This window comes from Cimex lectularius, unplaced genomic scaffold (assembly GCF_000648675.2).
Source record: "Cimex lectularius strain Harlan isolate CLEC.00 unplaced genomic scaffold, Clec_2.1 scaffold20, whole genome shotgun sequence".
Lineage (NCBI taxonomy): Eukaryota > Metazoa > Arthropoda > Insecta > Hemiptera > Cimicidae > Cimex > Cimex lectularius.
This window is the reverse complement of record NW_019392641.1, coordinates 990,484-1,010,754: the sequence shown is the minus strand read 5'-3', so window position 1 is coordinate 1,010,754 and position 20,271 is coordinate 990,484. Positions and strand designations below refer to the sequence as shown.

At 35.1% G+C, this 20,271-nt stretch overlaps 1 protein-coding gene across 2 annotated transcripts; it reads right to left on the bottom strand.

Annotated features, from left to right (window-relative positions):
- Window positions 1-1,641: 1,641 nt before the first annotated feature.
- On the bottom strand, window positions 1,642-20,271 carry LOC106669934 (superoxide dismutase [Cu-Zn]-like). 2 transcript variants are annotated; one of them, XM_014399826.2, is made up of 4 exons: window positions 20,192-20,271; window positions 6,601-6,673; window positions 2,817-2,971; window positions 1,642-2,026 (listed from the first exon to the last, which is right to left on the bottom strand). In XM_014399826.2, the coding sequence occupies exons 3-4, from the start codon at window positions 2,961-2,963 to the stop codon at window positions 1,709-1,711; spliced, it is 465 nt and encodes a 154-aa protein (XP_014255312.1). In that variant the 5' UTR covers window positions 2,964-2,971; window positions 6,601-6,673; window positions 20,192-20,271; the 3' UTR covers window positions 1,642-1,708. The 2 variants fall into 2 exon arrangements, with proteins under 2 accessions (XP_014255312.1, XP_014255310.1); XM_014399824.2 differs by lacking the exon at window positions 20,192-20,271 and adding an exon at window positions 10,903-11,063.

The window sequence follows — 20,271 nt, the reverse complement described above, 5'->3', positions numbered from 1 at the left end:
ATCATCATCTCCTATACGATTCAGATATTTTCAGGATTGTTCAGTAGTTGAAAGAACTTCCTAGATAAATAGAAAAACTGAATGAAACTAATTTTTTGGTTGGCACAACAAAAAAAGTGTCTAAAAAAATTGAATCTTTATCAAATGTCTAAACTTAAAAATCAGAATCCTGTAAAGATGTGTTTTCTTAGTGATCAATTATTGTCCTGAGGCAATAATATACATCCGCAGTCAATTTCTTTTATCTTATTTTAGCTCATAAAATATACTGCGAGGCAAAAATGTGGCCACCCTTAATATTTTGAATCATCTCTTAGACAATCCTCCAGTAATTATCTTACAACAATGTTTGGCCCATTTTAAAGGATTAGAGGTAAATAAAACACGGATGAAATCTTCCTCTTATGTTTAAAACCGGATTTTGTAAATAAATCTTTCAATAGTCAATCGCTTCTTTGTTGGTTTTTCTGTGAATCTTCTTTCTAACATTCTGGTGGTTGGATATTTTAAGTTTTGGTTTCAAATGTTTTGGGTGATGGTTATAGTCCTCCATTGATTAGAATTTGGTATGTTTTAAAGGATTTGAGGTAAATAAAACACAGAGAAAATCTCCCACTTGTGTTTCCATTGGATTTTTTAAGTAATCTTTGAGTAGTCAATCTTTTCTTTGTTGGTTTTTCTGTAAAGCTTCTATCTAACATTCCGGTGATTTGGTTTTTTTAAGTTGTAACATTTTTAAATTTCAAATTTGTTCAAGTGATGGTTGAAGTGATACAGTTTCAGCCAGAATCATAGCCTAGTTGGAAGATGGAAAAAGTCATTCCCAGAACAACTGCCGGGTCTTCTTTCGCTGTCAAGATACTGGAGGTTACTCAAGAAGGCATGGATCAGGTCGACACCACATCACTCTCAGAGAGTTGATTGTTTTGTTTCGAAGGTACACCATAATCGACATTCCACCGCTGTAGAAATCAAGCAACGACTTCAACAACCATCCCTAACCTTAACATCAGTTTACACACTGTAAAGCGAAGATTTTCAGAAGGTGAATTGCATATGAGAAGATCTGCCACTGGTCCACAACTTCTGACAAAACACAGAACAGCTAGGTTAGGTTTTGCAAGAAATCACTTGATCACTTGAAATCAATTGAGCAAGATTAGACGAAAATTTTGTTTTTAAATGAGTCAAGGTTTTGTTTGATGTCTTCTGATGGCCAAAAGAAGGGTTTGGAATAGACCAGAAGAGCGTATATCCCCGCAACTTTCTGAACCTTAAAAAGCTATTGGAGGTGGTAGTGTTGTGGTGTGGATAAGCAGTTCTATGGAAGGCTGTATAAACTTGATCTTCATCAAGGATTCCCGAACAGATCTGCGATACATTGAAGATGTGTTATCAGAAGTTGTTCCTTATAAGCCATTAATTTCTGACGGTTTTATTTGTATGCATGACTTGCAAGTCCCCACAGTTAGGATCATTGGTCACTACTTGGTACGAGCATCTATTCAATGTTAAGAGTGGCCATCATGTAGTCCCAAATCAGTGTAAATTTTTAGTAAATTCTTGGATGTTGGTCGGACCATGTTTAGCACTACAATATTCATAGTACCAAAAATGTATATCATTGACAAACTTATCATACTGTTTAACAGGCTTTTATTTACAAAATAAAATTTTACAAGATATTTTATTCAAAAATCTATCATAATCATTCTTCCCTTGTGCTTTCTGGTTGTGCTGGGGGCGGTGGTGGCCGGTAAGGTGGAGGCGGCATTGCCCAGGCGATCACACCACAGGCGACACGTCCTCCGGCGTTACCGGTTCTCAGGCTTTCCTTGTCCCCGCCACGGCCGAAATCATCCTTGTTCTGGTGCACAACAAGACCACGACCGACGATGGAGTGTGGACCCCCTAGGGATATAAGGTGGTCTGACTCTTGGATCTTAGCGACTCCGTCTTCCCCGGCCATGATGTTGCCCAGATCACCGACATGCCTGTACGGATCAGCCGGTCCTCCGTGGTTAACCTGGAAATACGGACAATTTCTAGAAAATTTTAACTGCGCACGTTATGAAAATAGTTGTACAAGTCTTGAAAATTATATCTGCGTGAAAATATACTTCCATGACTTAAATAAATAACATAGTTACAAACTATAGAATCGTTGCAATAATGATTTGAACAAGCGTTTACAAACCATGGTAAAAGAAAAGAAAATTGCTCTTAATTTCACGGCTGAGCAATTACGCTAAACCATCATGACTCGGAATTCTTGCAAAACTGATGAACTGTACGCCCTTTGATGTAGGGGTAATACACCAATCACTAAACGTAGTATCTGTCATGTTTTGATTGTATTAGTGACAACCTCTGGCTCTCATTTTAAACATACATTGGCAAAAAAGGCATACTAGCCGATTCAGACCAGTTGCATCACAAAGCAATACATAAGGCATCATACCACCCACCCTTTTCATTTATACTTGCAACTTTCCACATCTTCTCGTTACTTCCGTTATCCCGTACGCATTGCATAATCCTCTGGAAGTAAATCAACCATGCAAACACTCACGTCATTTGCGTAAAATGGGTAAACGCTGTAGAATAAAAGAGAACAAATCTGCAGAAATTACGCCAAGTCGGTTTCGAAACTATTGCGCAATTGTGAAGTGAAGGGAAGAATATGGGGCACATCACAGAGAGCACGTCCTCTTCATTCTCGGCGAGTCATGTACAAGGTTCAAAAACAACCGAACTCACGGTGAACATTTGTCAACATTGGATTACATTTTTGTAATTTTTAATAAAGGACTTACGAATAAGGGGTTGTAGTGAGCCCCCATCGATTTGCATCCTTCCATCGTGTCTCCGAATTCGTAAACGTGTAAACCGTGAGCTCCAGAAGACAGTCCTGTAACATTTCCTGACATCAGGACTGCTCCGCCGACAGTTTGAATGAACATGACACGTCCTGTAAAAGATATAAAAAAATAAATATATTTTATTCATTTAATAAATACAGCATAATATCAGACAGTCATGAAAGAGTGGGCATTTGACCAAATGGGCAATCAACCAGGGAAAAATGTCTTGATTTAAAAGTCCATCTACTGGGTTTTACGAAAAAAAATGAAAAATAAGGTTAAAGAACACTGACAGGGCAGGTACACGAGTTCCAGCAAGGGATCATTCTTTACAAAACTAGAGTCGGTTTCCCCAACGATGACTTGACTCCGTAATAACCAAATAAGTAAGACATCTACAGAATATATAATTAATCGAATAATTACAAAAAACATTCTTTTTGACGATTAATTAATCTTTGGGTAAGGTATTGGTTAAAACGAAAAGCAGTGTAACGAGCGGGATTCGAACCCACGACCTTCGGACCACCAACTTCCCTCTCAACGTACAATCGTTCGAATTTTCGAGGTGGGGAGTTGGTGTCCGAGTGGATCGAAGTCACTACAGCTCAAGTGGTAGAGCAGCGGCGTATTTAGCCGAAGGTCCCATGTTCGAATCCCGTATGACACTGACTTTTTTATCTCAACCAAAACCTTAATTAAAGATTAATTAATTAAAATTAAGGATTGTCCCTATGTGGAAATATTCGGAGAGGGAAAGTTTAGAATATTAAGCTGTACACAAGAAAGGAAAAGCTTGTTTGACAACATAGGCAGGATTCTGGAGCAGACTTAAAATTATAAGGTATGTTGCAAACCAACAGCAATGATGTTTTTGTAACTTACAGACAAGTTTGCAGGTACTATACAATACAAACGGCCCTGTGTAGTGTAGACGTGTGAGACATTTGACAATTTTTCAAACCAACGTTCCACATTTCTTTGATTGTCCATATTTATGTTGACTAATGATGCAGCATAGCACTTCACCCTCTTCCTTCGAATTTAAACTCCAAGAAAATGAATTTTATTCTCAATTTTGGTTGCTCATGTAGAATAACCCTTCTGACACTCCGAGCTGAATCATACCAACGTCAACGTAATTTTTTTTATTGATATTCCGTGGTGAGTTTGTAGATCTTTGTGTGTACCATCTGAACTTAATACAATTTTTATTAACGATATAAAACACTTCTTCAAATACTCTTTGGTCTTAGCAGGGTTTGCAGATGACACTGCGATTATACGAGGCTCATACCGAAATATCTTTAAACAAAAATTAATTTAAAAAACTGTTTCAAATTCTTCAAAAAGAAGATAATTAGGCCAAGTAGCAAAACTATTTTGTTTTCTACGCGTAGATCCATAATAAATCATTACATAAAGGTTGGTTGCGATCCTAAAGTCGGCCAGGTTTAAATACCCTGGTATTTACTTGGACGATAATAATAAATTTTTGCTTCCATGTCGAGAAAAAATGCTCAACCGCTCTAGCATCAATAAATAACATTTTCCCCATTCTCAACTGGAGGTCAAAAACTTATTTACATGTCTATGTCTATTCACATAACCTTCAAATAGTCCTCAATAAGCTTAAAGGATAGTAGGAAAGTATCCGGGTGGACTACATTGATTGACTACATACATAAAGCAAAAAAAGTAAGTTTAAAAAATAAATAGATAAATGGGCAAATAGAAAGTAGCATAATAGAAGGAAGTTGTTGGATGTAAATTAACTAGTTTATGTATTCATTTAATATTTATTTGTAATTACTTTGTACATTTATATTATTTTATATTTATTGTGAAATTGTTATTGCTGTTTATTGCGTAGATTTCTTATTAAATTATTATATATTTATATAATTACTTTATGTAATCTGCGCTTAGTTGCAGGCATTTAAGGAAAAAACATTTTATCATGCTTTAAATGCGTAATAAGTTAAGGAAATGAATTATGCATTTTAAATAGTTGAAATTAAGTTGTACAGTATGTGGGTTCAGTAATAAGTAAATGTACAAAAAGCCTAAAGGTCCACCTCAGCTGACGGAAGAGAAGTCCAGGCTTAAGTGCTATAAGATATCGATGTGTGTTCCTGTTACACTTAAGATAAAATGATCTTAAACTGTGAGTTGTAAATGGAACTTCCTGATTTTATGAAATATTCGAGTACCTATGTTGTAATGTTGATTTTTATTACTACTGTATGTAATTTCAGAGTCAAGTTTACAAACTATCAAATCAACTTATATATGGGGCTCGTTGGCAGCAACGGTTTAGGCGTTACTTGGAGTTCATCATTGTAAGGTAAAGGTCCGGGGTTCGAAACCTGCGGCTCTGCATTCGAACCCAACATACTTACAAATGTTTTTTTTGTTTTTTTTTTTTTCAAAAACACCAGCACTCTGAGGGTTGATATGACCTTGCTGTTGCAAACCCTTATAAAAAAAATTTTATACATATATTTTGCTTCTAAAAAAGGTATTCGTTAGGCAAAGTTAGTCCATGAGACACGTGATTTTGAATAGGCTATTTATTTCACATCTACGTTACGGGCTGTTTCTTTTTCTATCTGGCCATCATCAGAAAAACCTTTACAAGTACAGTCATTTAGTTTACAGTATAAAATTAGTAATTAATTTTATTTACAGTATTATTTTTATTTTATGGTTAAAAACATCAATATCAATTATCTAGCTGTCTCGCTTATCGTAGGTAATTGATATTGATTTAACATAAAATAAAAATAATGTAAAAGAAATGAATTACTAATGATTTATGATGTAAACTAAATGACTGTACCTCTTCTAAAAGTTTCCTGATGATGGGCAGAAAAACAGCCCGAAATATAGTTGTGAAATAAATAACCTACATCAAAATCATGTGTTTCTTGGAGTAACCCTGACAAAAGAATACCATTCTTAAAAAAATAAAAATATATAAAAATAATGTATACACCTGGAATCCTACAAAAAAATAAGATTAAAAAAATCAAAAATGTTTGTAAGATCTAAAAACCTCCGTATTATGAGAAAAAATATTTATGATATGCTCTAACTCATAAAGTTTATAAAACAAAGTATTTCATGAAAATAAATTAGGGTCAAAATTCGTTTAAAGCTAAACAAAAATAAAAATATCTCGAGCTCATAATTTTCACCCAAAACCAGTGCTTTTTCTTCCAACGCCAATCATTTTGTACTTCATCATTAAATATTAAAATATTATTGAATTAACTATATTAATTAGTCAGATATGCTCTATATACAAACATTTATGATGAAGTTTCAAGGCTATTTTCCTTTTAATTTAAGCTAGTCTGAACACTAAGCAGAACACCATTGAGATATGAAGTTTTCATAATTTCCTAAATTAATTATTGAATTTTTTCATAATTCATCAAAAAATCCAAGTAAACATAAGTCCGGATTTAAAACAGTATATATGACCTACAATACGAAATGCATCAAAGAACAGTCTAATATAGTACGGCTTCGTCAAGCCTCGCTTGTACAATCCATCCTTAAAATTCTTTCTTCAAAAGGAGCGACACGGCGGATTTCACGGTGTTTAATCCCTTATTACTATAAATCACGGACTTGGAAATAGGCCCGGCGATGGTCCTTGAGACGAGTCACTCTCCTGGAGAAGGATTTAAGGATTTAATGATAATTAAGTCAATTATGAATGACTTACCCTTAACCCCGTCGCTGCCTTCAACATCTCCGTAGCCGCGTAGTTCCGCGACCGCGGTCAACGGTGGCACAGGCTGAAAAAATAAACGTCTATTAAACCAACAATCCACCTATAATTATATTTTTTTAACTCTCTTCAACATTAGAATTTTTATCTGGCAAACCATTGGCATGTACAAAACAAAAGAATTTTTCAATAAGATGAATTTATTATTGAAACGAAGCTAAATCACGAGTTTACTTTAAAAATTTCTTAATTCAGTAACGATCTTAAAGATAAAATTGACATTTTTCATGATACAATACAATACAATACAATACACAATACTTTATTACAATTGATACAGAGAAAATAGAAATACTGATACAAAGTATAATAAGCATGGCTAATAGCCGTCTGCTGAGTTTACTGCTTAAAAGCTTACAAATACAGGAATATTAAAACAAAAACAAAAAACTCGAAGAGAAAATTAACATATAGCAGGTGTATGAAACATAATAGATGGAAGTATGAGAAAAAAAGAAGGAAACAAAAAGAATTAAATCAGAACAAATTACCTATTGAGAACTGATAGAGTGTTAAAAAACAAAGCAGTAAAAGTAAAAGTATATGTACAGGGACTACAATCATTGCATATCTGAAAGCCACTCGTATCTCACTCTCCAGGCGTGCCGAGCAAAGGAAATTAACGGTAAAGGGGATACTTTGTTAGAAAGATATTCCAGTATTTCAACTCTGGAGATGACTGTCTTACCCAAGTAAGATACCCGCAATTCTGAGAGAAGAGAGCAGACTCCCAAAAAATGATATGAATCTTCCCTGGCGAGGCTGTTACAAAGTGGACAAGTTTCATCTTGAGGATCATTCAAAACCCAGGGTTTGAATTTCAAGTATAACAATTCTCCTCTTAGTTTGACATTTTTCATGATGTCACACGCTAAAAAGATGAAATTGTTGTGGTCAATTGGTAAAATTCGACTAAGTATTTAAATGAAATATTTCAATCCTATCCTGTATAAATCGCTCAAAAACATTTCTTTTCCAGGTTCTTAAAATATACATTTTTATATCTTCATGAAAACCCACGACATGTTCTTCTTTGTAAGATTTAAATGGCTAAGAAGATTTTTTCTTCACAGATAGGAAATATTCACTAGAAAATCTATTTACCTTATCTAAAATTCGCTAAATTAATACTGAATAAACACAATTTTTATGTTTTTTTCTAACTTTATGCCAATATCGAGTTCACCCCTGATAGAAGTGGACTCAGTAGGTATCCATGGTTTATTTTAACGGACAGGAAACCACCACAAGAAGTAAATACTTCTAAAATATCTTTTTTCTTACAATTCAGTAAATTTTTATTAGATCCAATCAATATCATACAAATTAAAATATCCTAAGTACACTTTTAAGCAATATCAAATTAGTCAAAATCAAACTTTTCTATGAAAAATACACATTCTAAAATCCAAAGATTAATTAAAGTCTATTTCCTTATAAACAAAAAAAGGTCTTTGTTCTTGAGTCCTAAAAAATACATTTTGATATCTAAATCACTATATAAATTTACTTTTTGACATTACTACGCATTATTGCATTACAAGGAACTTTCAGGGGGTTAAACTTTTTTACTTTTTGTCCCACTATCGGCGGTAAAATCTTTAACTGTAAACTACCTATTGAAAGCAAATGGCATGTTGCTCCCAGAGTTCCGTTATTCGCTGTAATTTTGTAAAATACGACCCTGACGCTGAGAAATTAAAAGTTAACCCTCTCTTTAAGGTGCAAGGTGACCGAGAAGTCGTCCTTCGAACCGAAGGGGTGTGACGCTAGAATTGTAAAAAAAAATATACAATCCAGATTATTATTAAAAGTACAGGAAACCAATTAGACTGCAGGTTCAAATTTAATACCTTTGTTCTTATCAAATTTTAAGTGGGTGAGAAATCTTATTGTTTTTAGGATTCAGGTTTATTCGTGGTAACGCGCACACGGTAACTTATATATAAAGTAAACTTTTCAATAAGCGAAATGGTCAAAAAATGCTTACAAGAAACGAAGTTTCACATTCTGCTCCTTTTGATACAAGATCGTTCGTTTGGCTTGGCATATTATAAATTCCATCCACAAATCATTTCAAATTCCTGGGGTAGTTTATTATTTCTGTGGTTGAAGTAAAAAGAAACATTCGGAAAATAGCTTAAAATTTAAAATTTTCCACCAAAATCGAATAGTGGATACAATTTCCCACCAGTATGCTTTTCTGGTTCTCTCAATATGAGCATAGTTTCTTGATGAGGTTTGTTATTTTTCAGCAGACTTAACTATTCCCATAAACATTTACAATATTAACTCTAATTTCAATGAGTAAGACTCTAATTTCATATGACACAAATGAGTAAGAGAAATTTACAGTAAAAGGAAAATAAAAATTTAAGGGGCATAATAGGAATAAAATGAGAGATAGATAGAAATAGATAGAAATCCCGTGAGTGAGAGTGAGAAAAGAACAAATAAGGGCATAGTTAGTAGACCGAAGTGAAAATAGAGCGATGAAAGAGAGACGAATGAGAAATTGAGAATGCGAGAACGGATAGAGAAATAGATAGATACAAAGAGACATAGAAAGAGAAGAAGAGAAAAAGAGGGGGAGAGAACGAAGCTGATAGGAATAGAAATGTAGATAGATCGATAATAAAGAAATGGATGATGGTTACACATAGAGAAATAAATAGATAAATAGGTAAATAGATTGATAGATCGATTGGTAGATAGGTATATAAATACAGAAAGAGAGAGAGAGAGAGAGAGGGAGAGAGAGGGAGAGAGAGAGAGAGACAGACAGATGGACAGACAGACAGACAGACAGATAGATAATGATGAAGTATTTTATTTTTCCATGCAAAGTTAGGGCTCTTTATTAACATGAGATAGACAGACAGACAGGTAGAAACAGGGGGAGAGACAGAGAGAAAGAGAAAGAGAGAGAGAGAGAGAGAGAGAGAGAGAGAGAGAGAGTTAGATAGAAATGGATGGACCAGTCAAAGATGAGGTATAGAAAGATGCAGAAAGAGCTAAATAAATAGATAGATAAATAGATGGGGGAAGAGCGAGAGAGAGAGAGGGGGGAGAGAGAGTGAGGGCGAGAGAGTGAGATGAGGGAGAGGAAGGAAATGAAAGTGTTATCACTTGGCAAATCGAGAAAAATGCGATTAACAGCGAAGAGATATAAAATAGTGAAGGAGAAAAGGAGAGTGTGAGTAAGAAAACAGCAAAAACGTTTGCGATATGGAAGATAAATAGGCAAAAAAATTATTGAGGTTACTAGAAAAAAACAAATAGAATTCGATAAAGATAGAGATAGTGTGAGAATGAGGGATGAGAAAAAGAGGGAGAGAGAGAGAATAAGAGAGGGAGAGATTGTGTGCAAGTTTACGAACTCTCTGGATCATGGTATGGCCTTGAAGAAGAAAGTAAATTCACCGGTTACTGTCAAGATTTCGACCTATTTTAAGGTCTTCATCAGAGCAAAACAAAGTTAAATATGCCTACAGATTGACATGTTCAAGTTTTTAAAGGCGATTTTAAATATGTCAATACAGTCACAACTAAATTTGCTTTTTTCTCCAGGACCATACCTTGACCCAGAGTGTTCGAAAGTGGAAAAGTGGTCGATACTTCTAATACTTCTAACAGTAAGTACGTTTACACAAAAAACGAACATTGAACTTGAAATTATAATTCCGATTTCTAATTTCGTATATCGTATATTTCCAACAGTTTCGTGACATTTTCCATAAATGTTTCTATGTAAATGAGCCAAAATAAATATTAATTGTTATCAACTTTATACACTAATATACAGATCACAGTTTTGGCTAAATAAACAATTTACATAACATGAATCTTGACCACATCTGAAATAAATATAAAATAAAAATATAATAAAAATACTATGTATAATTTTTGAATTAGTAAATTTAGATGTAACAATTAACGGTTAAATTATGAATATAAAAGTGGAGTAATTAAAACACAATTGTATGAAAAGAATTTACAATTAATAAAAATCACATTCACAAGAAGACTGTATACTGATTAAGGTTTTAAAATTTTCCAGTTTTTAAGCAGTTCTTTTACAAATGCATGAAATGTTTAACAGTTTGAAACAGAATGGATCAAATTGCTATTTCAATGCAAGAAGATTTACATTTTCTTTTTCTTTTTTCCTAGTTTTTTTATTCAAGTTAGATATATATTTTTTTAAATATTTGGCTTCTTGTAAATTGAACTTACCGAAAGATGATACGGAAGGTTGACTGTGTATATAGCAGGGTAAATCCCGGCGAAAGGGAAAGCACCTCGTTTTATCTTCGCCGCGGACGCGAAGACGACAAGACCCAGGAATGGTAAAAGCTGCATCTCGGCCTCACAAAGACTGGACGCAGGAAGAATGGATAGCTTTATATATGTACTGCCTACCACCCCCTCCAACGCCTCCAGAAATGCAATCAACTCAAGGTAAAACAAAATTTTCCTCCGGTTTTTCATGCCCTTACAAATAAACGTTGGGGACGAAAACGGCGACGGAACGAATCGGACGATTTAAATCGATCGGATGGATGGCTGAGGACGATCCAATTTTTATGGGGATGAGGCGTGGAAATTGTTGTGCTTGAAATCTTTAAAAGGTGAATTAGTTTATTTTATAAACGTAAGTGAATCATGGATTTTTTTATCCACTCCAGCCGCAGGGATTTTGGCTAAATTTTTCAATACGTAAAACCGTGATTTTTGCTTTTCAAACACAGATAAATAACTGTTTAGTTATCTAGATTTCTACCTTCTCATTACCTTTCCTGATAACCATTTATAATGAATACATTTATTTTCTACAGATATTAATTTCTAGCTGCTATCCATCTAGTATCTAGTCGTGATTGGCTAGGTATTTTACTATTTAATCATAGTTCGGTAGATTACCTACAGTTCTTAAATATCCATTGATCTAGTCATCGAATTCGTCTAACTATATATTGATCTAGTTTTCTATTTACCCAATTATCTAGTTGGTTGGATATGTTATACAAAGGCATACGTATGATATATAGTTTTTGCTATCTCAAAAGTTATATATCCTTACATTTATCTATTTATGACTGTCTATTGTGACTTCTCGTCGAGCTACTCTGAACTGGAGCGTCTCGGCAAAACGGTGGTGGTTGCCTGGGTCCCCTGGCCTGGAGGGTAATGGAAAAAGGAGGACGAGACGGCTCAGACCGGGACATCCCAACCTCCAATGTAACCACCACGATACGGCCATCTCATATTAAAAATGCAATAAAAATGTGATCAAAAGGGAATGGCAGCATCAGTGGGTCGGATCGACAGAGAAGCAGTTACGTATCAAGAGCACGGTCAGTAGTTGGCCCCCTACAGAGTAAAAAATAAAACCGGAGAAAAAGGAGCATCCTCACGGATTAAGAATAGGCCATTCGAGATTGACACACGAACACTGCTTTTGCCCAAAAAGTATATGGTATGTGTATGTAGAAATTGTTCGGTGTGTCCTTCTTGATTGAAGGGTGTCATTTTTTGGTTCCGTATAGAGAGCGTGAGGTGGCCCTCAGAGGATTTGACTCGTAGAACCTGACCCGATTAAGGATAGTCCTTGTGAGGTTGACCCGCGGACACTAACATTTGGGCCAAAGTTGCCCGGCATGCAGAGAATGGTTGCTGGATATGTCCTACCTAATTAAAAAATGCTTTTCCTTGGCCCCTCACAGTGAGCGCGTAGGAATGCCACCTGGTATGAGAATTGTTCTTAGCACGGCAACGAGCATTTTACTTCCCTGTACCGATTTATGAAGGAAACTGTTTTATTGTGTATAGTACTTTGTAAATATTTCGTTTTGTGAATATTGAGAGTATATATTAGCGTGAATGTTCAATACCACATCGACTCTCCATTAGATTAGTTACATAGTATATGTAAAGTTTAATTGAGGAATATTTAGTACTCCACTACCCTACTTGAGTGAAATATGTGTTATGAAAGTGAGTGTATCGTGTTTGAAAAACTGCATGTGTGGGGGTTGAAATGACCTAGCTATTGACGGCCCCTGAAGCTTAACTTTTCCTGAGGAAATCATAAGCTCACTTCAGCACATATGTGCATGTATGTATAGAATTGGCCTGTATAAATTAGAAATCCGTAATCAATATTAACCCAACCAGCTAAAAAATGTAAGTAATATTCTATTTATCTAACTATCTAGTTAGCTATTCAATTGTTTCACTATCTACAGATTTATCCATCTACTTAATCGATTATGTATCATTAGTAGCGATTGCACCGCTCAGATTTTTTAATACAAAATTATCTACTTACCTGTTTCTAGTTATTTATTTTATTCACTGGTTTATTTAACGTCTGAATAATGTTTGTTTAACGTTAATTATTTTAAATAATCAATTTTTTAAAATTCACTTAAGTTTAGTATTATGAAATGTCAATCGAGCTTTTATCATTTAACCTATTTTCAATAATTTTCTAATTTCTGTTTTTATAGATATAATATTTCTCTAACCATGTGATGGGTGTACTCATTGAAACCGCAACAAAGAGTACAAAAACAAGAACATAGCTTTCTTGTCATATACCAGGCAGCCATCGGAGTATTAAGCTCAAACAACATTAGCTCAAAGATGGTTCTTTATTGCAAAACTAAATTAGAACAAGTATGCAAATGAAGGTACTCTCTGCTGCAACCCAGAACATGAAGGAGTAGAGGGATTTACATTATCAAAAAGTATCTTAAACAAGAAGACAGGACGAAAATAAGGATTGAACTCAAACAATCCAAGAACGGATCCTAGGAGCAACAGAATGTTTCAAAGGAAGCAAGAAAAACTTCGAATGAGGATTTTTAACACGACACTGCGGACTGAATGCATTTAAAGAATAATGATTCAGCAAGGAAGTAAAAGAGATACATTTACTAACACAACAATCTGAGGAGCTACTTGTCCGCAGGTGGAAGTGCTTTGGGATGTACAACATAACCGTAGAAGAAATTCAACCACTGTAACCGGGACGACTGATAAAATTTTCTTGATGTACTCACCAGTGTGCTATAGGTACAGAATCATACAATAGTTCTCAAAGGGCGCAGAATATTACTCATCCTGAAACAGCTTCAACCTTTGTTTCTACTTGTAACTACGTGTTGTTAGTTTGTAGGCAAATGTGCTCTAATTGTAATTCTAATAATCTATAATATCCCCCTTAAACTCCTTGAATCATATTTATCGGACAGAACTCTTGTCACAAAGGCCGGAACAGTTTACAGTTCTTTCGCGTTGAATCGGGAGTAGCACAAGGTACATTCTTAGCCCCAATTTTGTTTCTTTTATACATTAATAATTCTGTGCAAATTAAATTCTCTGGAAAAATATTTAGTTATGCAGATAAAACTTGTATCATTTTCTTAGGTGATAATGTAATTAATTTAACTAAAACTATAACTAATGATATGAAAACGATTTATTTTTGGTTAAACTCAAACTTTCTACTTTTAAATACAAATACAATATAATGTATTACTTTTATTTATTTAGAAATAGTGAGATGCGGTCTGGTGTGATGTAGGTTTCAGAAAAATGTGTAATGTATTCACTTTTCATTGAAAAAGAAAATAGATACTAATAATTTAAAATTGCTTTTCATACGTGTGATGATAATGGTATGTGTCCTTTCTTCCCCTTTTGCTTACAGTGTTAGATATCTTAGTGTGATATTGGATTAGAATTTGAGATTTAAATTACATATTGATTCTTTGGTTTCCCGTCTGAGAAATCCCTTTTATTAATTTAGAATTTTACGCAGTATACCACTAGTATACCTCCAATAACGTTCCCATCCCAATTGCGAACCATGCACGATACCTCGGACTCTACCTAGACAAACGACTGACGTGAAACCCCCATAAACGACTTCAGCGCACAGACTGTAACATACGATTTTCATGCTTAAACGACTACTCGACAGGCGATCAAAACTCAAGCAAAAGAAAACTTTACATTGCCCTCCTGGCCACCTTGGACATACGGACTTGAACTTTGCGGGACTGCTAAGCGTTCCAACCTCAATCGAATCCAATCCAAAATCCTCAGAACAATAGTCAACGCTCCTTTCTATGTGTCCAATCACATAGAATGCCAATCCATACTGTTCCATTTTAAACTACCCCATCATCCGGATCCTTTCGTCAAAAACCTGTCATCCACCACATTATCTAATAATCCCAACAGAAGACTGAAGCGTCGGTAGCCACGCGACAACCTTAACACTTGACATCGGTCTCCTAGGACGGAGTCCATCTCGCTCATCGTAATTTTTTTTTGGCCGGCTAACTACCAGGGTCATCGCCGGCGCCCCACATATATAGCCTTCTTACATTTATCTTCTTAGCTATCTTATGTGTACATTCTTTTCTGAGTCCTCTTATGCCCTAACTAAACGACTGTTGCCTTCCGATTCACCTAATTCACCTAATAGGAGATTCGTTATCTTTTTTGTTGTTACTCTCCCACACGTGATAAATTAGAATTCATAGATATAATATTTATACACATTTTCATAATTCACATTCATACTATTTTACTAGCGTACACTACAATTAAATTGGAGGTCGGAAGATTATCGTGATCTTGCGGCCTCCTTTCTTTCACACTAATAAATACATTCAAACGGTATTTACAAATTTCACTCATACACTAAACTATCCTAATCTAAATTGTTTGACGGGCCTGTGGAGTACTCGATATTCCTCGACAGCCATGTCCTTTCACGCAGCGCACTCACGCTAATAAATACATTCATTCTGGACAGGCGACTACACTTCGGAAGTATAGTACTAACGAAATGCCAATGACCCGTCCCTCACTTCATACTACTGTTATTATTGTTTATATGTAAATATTATATGTTTTACTTGTTGCGTCGAAGATTGCAGTTGTAAAAAAAAATAATAATAATAAAATTAAAACGCAACTTTATGAAAATTGAACTCTTAAGGGCAATATATTTTTCTCTTGCACAATCCATAATAGTCTATGGTATTGTTTTCTGGGGATGTACTAATAAATTCTACACTAAGATTCTGGAGGTAAATATAAACTCACATCTTAAAATTATTTTACGTAAACCGTATAGATATAATACGAAAAAATTATACAGTGAATTTAAAATAATGAATCTATACCAAATCTTTCCTAAATGTTCATGTTTGTATATATAAAAATAATCTAGTAACTAGTTACATCAGTGAATATAACACAAGACACAATTCATTGGCTAACTCACATTTTTACAACGTGCAATATTATATTTTTTATTAAATATGGCATTTCGTTTTTTTTATAAAGATAGGATATTTTTACGAGGGTTTGCAACAGAGGTCATATAAACCCACAGGATGGCGGTGTTTTTGAGAAAAGCCCAATTTGTAAGTATGTCGGGTTCGAATGCGGGGCCGCTAGATTCGAACCCTGGACCTTTACCTTACAGTGATGAGCGCCGTGTCAACGCCTAAACCGTTGCGGCCACCGACGACCCAAGAGAAGATTATTATTCAAAATTTCAAAAACTACAAAGATGGCAAAAAATTTACAATTTCAAAAATTTTAAATTGTAGTTAAGGTATTTTAACTCCAAGATTTAATTTTTTTGCTACAAGTTTATTCTGTATGATGTTTGTTTTTCATTCTGTAAAGATATATTCTGTTTATTTCTCTGATGATCTCCATAATCTCCTGCTGTCTAGTACAAGCTTTGCTTTTTGACAGCAGGCAGGGGATATACTAAATTATTTTTTTACGGCCGGCTAGATGCCTGGGCTATTGCCGGCACCTCGCATTTCTTTTCCACCTCACGTTTAAAGAAAAAAATTTTTTTTACAAATATAAGATAGCTCTCCAGTAGGAAGTCTGGCGATCTTTCTGGTAACGTTTCTGGGACATTATTTCTATATTTTGAGCCTCTCCACTCGTGGTGAAAAGGATCTGACTTTCCCATACCCAAACATTCAATCACTACCTAGCCTAACGTGCGGGTTTCAGTGTACTAGATATTCCGCTGAAAACCCGCCCTCATTCACGCTAATAAATACATTCATACTTTATATACAGTTAAAATTTACATTTGCACAATGAGCCTAAAGTAATAACCTAGATTGGTCGGTTTATGGTGTACTTGATATTCCACCACAGACCCACCCACGCATACACTACTATCACACTAATAAATACATTCACTCAAGCGGTAACCACTCATTCTATATGTACAGCTAAAAAGAATAAGGAGCCATTGGCGCATTTAATTTTTTTTGTTATATATAAGTGGGAAGTTTATGGGCTGACAAACAGCTGAGGTCATCGCCGGTCCTCTGCGTGTTTTCCATCTTTTCCTTTTCTTTCGCGCATATTTTGTTTTAAACTGCAGCCATTTGAGCGTCTCGATCTGGTTACTGACTCTCTGATTTCAGATATATACTACGTTGATATTCTAGAATGATAGTCTCGTTTGTACCCAGGTTGTCAAATACAGAATAAAAACAAGACACAATACATATATATACATCACCACAAACATAGATGTCTGGTCACATACATTCCCCCAGAGTACTCGATATTCCTCGGGGCGGGGTTATAAGCAACCCCTTCCTTTCACGCTAATAAATTACTTTTACTCTCCAGACGTCATACACTCAGATATTCCTCGGGGCGGGGTTATAAGCAACCCCTTCCTTTCAAGCTAATAAATTACATTCATTCCGATAAGTTAACACAAAACACAACACTCGATAGAAACATAGAGGTCTGGTAACTTTCACTCCCCCAGAGTATTCGATATTCCTCGGGGCGGGGTTGAACCTCTCCACTATCGCTAATAATTTACTTTTACTCTCCAGAATCACACACTCACCCCCGAGTACTCGATATTCCTCGGGGCGGGGTTAAACCTTTCATGCTAATAAATTACATTCATTCCAATAAATTAACTTAAAGTCAAACACAAACACATAAAACTATGTACATTTAAAAATCCCTATAGCCCTGAGGTACCGGAACAGCGATCTGTGCCCGCTGCCGTGCCTCAAGACTACGCACAGGTCCGATGATATGCCAAAATATTGTCTATATGTTACATCAAGCCTTCTTGATACTCTTGAAGAGGTGCTCGACCGTTATTCTATCCTTCATAACGGGCACCTACGCGGTCGCTTTCCGTCCAGAAGGTGCCCGTGCGTTATTCTTGTATGAGCTATGCGTAGTCTTGTTAGTATGGCCTTTTCCCTTTTCGAACCGTTCTCCGTGGACCAGGGACTTCTTTCTTAACCTTCCACAGTTTGGCAGGGTTAATTCTATTTCTTCGAACCCAGCGGTTTTCCCATTTTTTTCTGAGTTTGAAATTAGTAGTTTTAGGTCCGCTGGGCGTATAGGTTGGGAAGCGCCGTGGGGCCTTCCAGCGGCTCCTGTCTGCTTCTTCGTTCCCGGCTATCCTATGTGGCCGGGAACCCATGCCAACACGACCTTCTTCCCAACTGCATCGATCCCTTTTACCTATTCTTTTATCTTGTTTATTAAAGGGTCCACGGAGGCTCTTCTCCTGAGCTTCTGGACCGCACTGAGCGAATCGGTACATAACAAAAAAGAGTTTTTTGTTATAAATTTATATGTAATGTACATTCTTGCAAATAAAGATTTATTATTATTATTATTGTTATTATTGAAAACGTGTTAGCAATCTTAGTGTTACTTTTTCTTAAAATATTTTTGTTTATTCCACACCTTCAGTCGTAAATTTGATCCAAATCAAAAATTTCAAACAATTTTACCGACTCAGAAAAGATTATGCTTCTGTGAAATCTTTCATATAAATAGTGCTAAATCCTTGAAAGAAATGTGGAGATAAATTATACTCTTGGAAACCGAAGTAAGTTACAGTACTGTAAAAACAAACCGGTCATTTGAAAGTCCTGGAAAGCATTAAATAGTCCGTTCCTTTAATTGCATTTAAAATGGTAAACACCTTGTCTGCTTTTTGAAGGTGAAATGGTTTTTTAATGGCGTTACAAAAGGATTGCGTGCCGGTTCTGTCATCATGGCGAGGGACATCCTGAGTCGAGTACTTTTGTTTGGTTCACGTCAATTTCTCCTGTTTGCATTACAATTATTGCTAAGTATTAAATAAATTATATGACAGTTGAAGGTAACTTGGAATTGAAACGTAGAAAATATATTTGAAACTGGCTGATAATTTACTTTCATATAAAGCGTTCATGAATAAACAATTCTGGTCGGACTAAACAAAAACAAAAATGTTGTATTTCTTAAAACCTCAGCCAAATATAACTAGTATATTATATCCGAAATCACATCTTCCAACGGTGTGGACAATTTTCCAGCAAGCGACTGATATCCTTTCCACTTAAAATAGATAGTGTCTGATTGAGAAAATTCTTCATAAACAAATTTGGAATGGGATTTATTAATGCCTCAATGAAAATTTTTTTTATTGCGTATTGCAATAAAATAGTCAATTCACATTCACCAGTACTCGCCGCGTCAGTAGGACTGTGACATATGTAACCACTTTTAGAAAACTTCCGCCGAAAAAAATCTATGTAGAATTTTAAAAAATGTTCTCTAAATATATGCGTTGGTGGAAGGAAAATTACATGTGTTTTTATGATGCTTCATAGCAAAAGTTACGATTCCACGCAGAATAAGAAAAGGCGGGGGCGTCGGTGGCCGCAACTATTTAGGCGTTGACACGGCGCTCATCACTGTAAAGTAAAGGTCCCGGGTTCGAATCCAGCGGTCCTGCATTCGAACCCGACATACTTACAAATGAGCTTTTCTTTTTTCAAAAACACCGGCACCCTGAGTCTTTCTGAAACTATTATTCGAACTATTAATTTAAACTAATATTCGATTTTTTTTTTAATCAAAATTGTACGGAAGGAATTGTGAATTTGCCGTCTAAAAAAGCAAATCGGGGTGTTTTCTTGAAAAAGGTGAAATTATATGAAATTCAAAAATACTTTCCTGGTATTGCATTACTGAAAGTACGAAGTCACTGCTTTATTATTTTTTCAATATTAGAATGTTCAGACTCCACAAAATTTGAAAACAAGGATGCGATATTTTATCTAAAACTTGATTTTGTTTTTAATATCATTATTTTTCGTTTTTCAAATTCAATAAAACCGTGCAAATAATAGGTAAAATAAGATAACGATACTGATTAATTACAGTGGATTAATCAAACCTTATTTTTTCATCTTTTGTATTGTACGAAGAAACTTATTGCTGTTCAAAAAAACATTTTGCATCATAAATACAATAAAACTACGAGGATTATTTTCTATTTTTCGATAGATAATCACTGCAATGTAAGATATTACAAATCTGGTCATCTCATACGTTTTCATAATTTGTACATAGTTTCTTTACTGGTAGCATGTACCTTTCCTGTAAACTATTCCTAAAATCAATTATATTTTTCTAATCTAAAAACCTGTTCATTTGTAGGTTGGTATATGAACTCTCTCCAAAAAGTAGTCGCACATCTTCTGACGAACACTGAGTGAAAGATGA

Coding starts and splice junctions, on each gene's coding strand:
- LOC106669934 (XM_014399824.2), bottom strand. CDS start 11,028: ATGCAGCTTTTACCATTCCTGGGTCTTGTCGTCTTCGCGTCCGCGGCG. Junction 6,674..10,902: donor ACCTTCCGTATCATCTTTCG/GTAAGTTCAATT, acceptor TTATTTTTTCAG/CCTGTGCCACCGTTGACCGC. Junction 2,972..6,600: donor AGGCAGCGACGGGGTTAAGG/GTAAGTCATTCA, acceptor TATCTTTTACAG/GACGTGTCATGTTCATTCAA.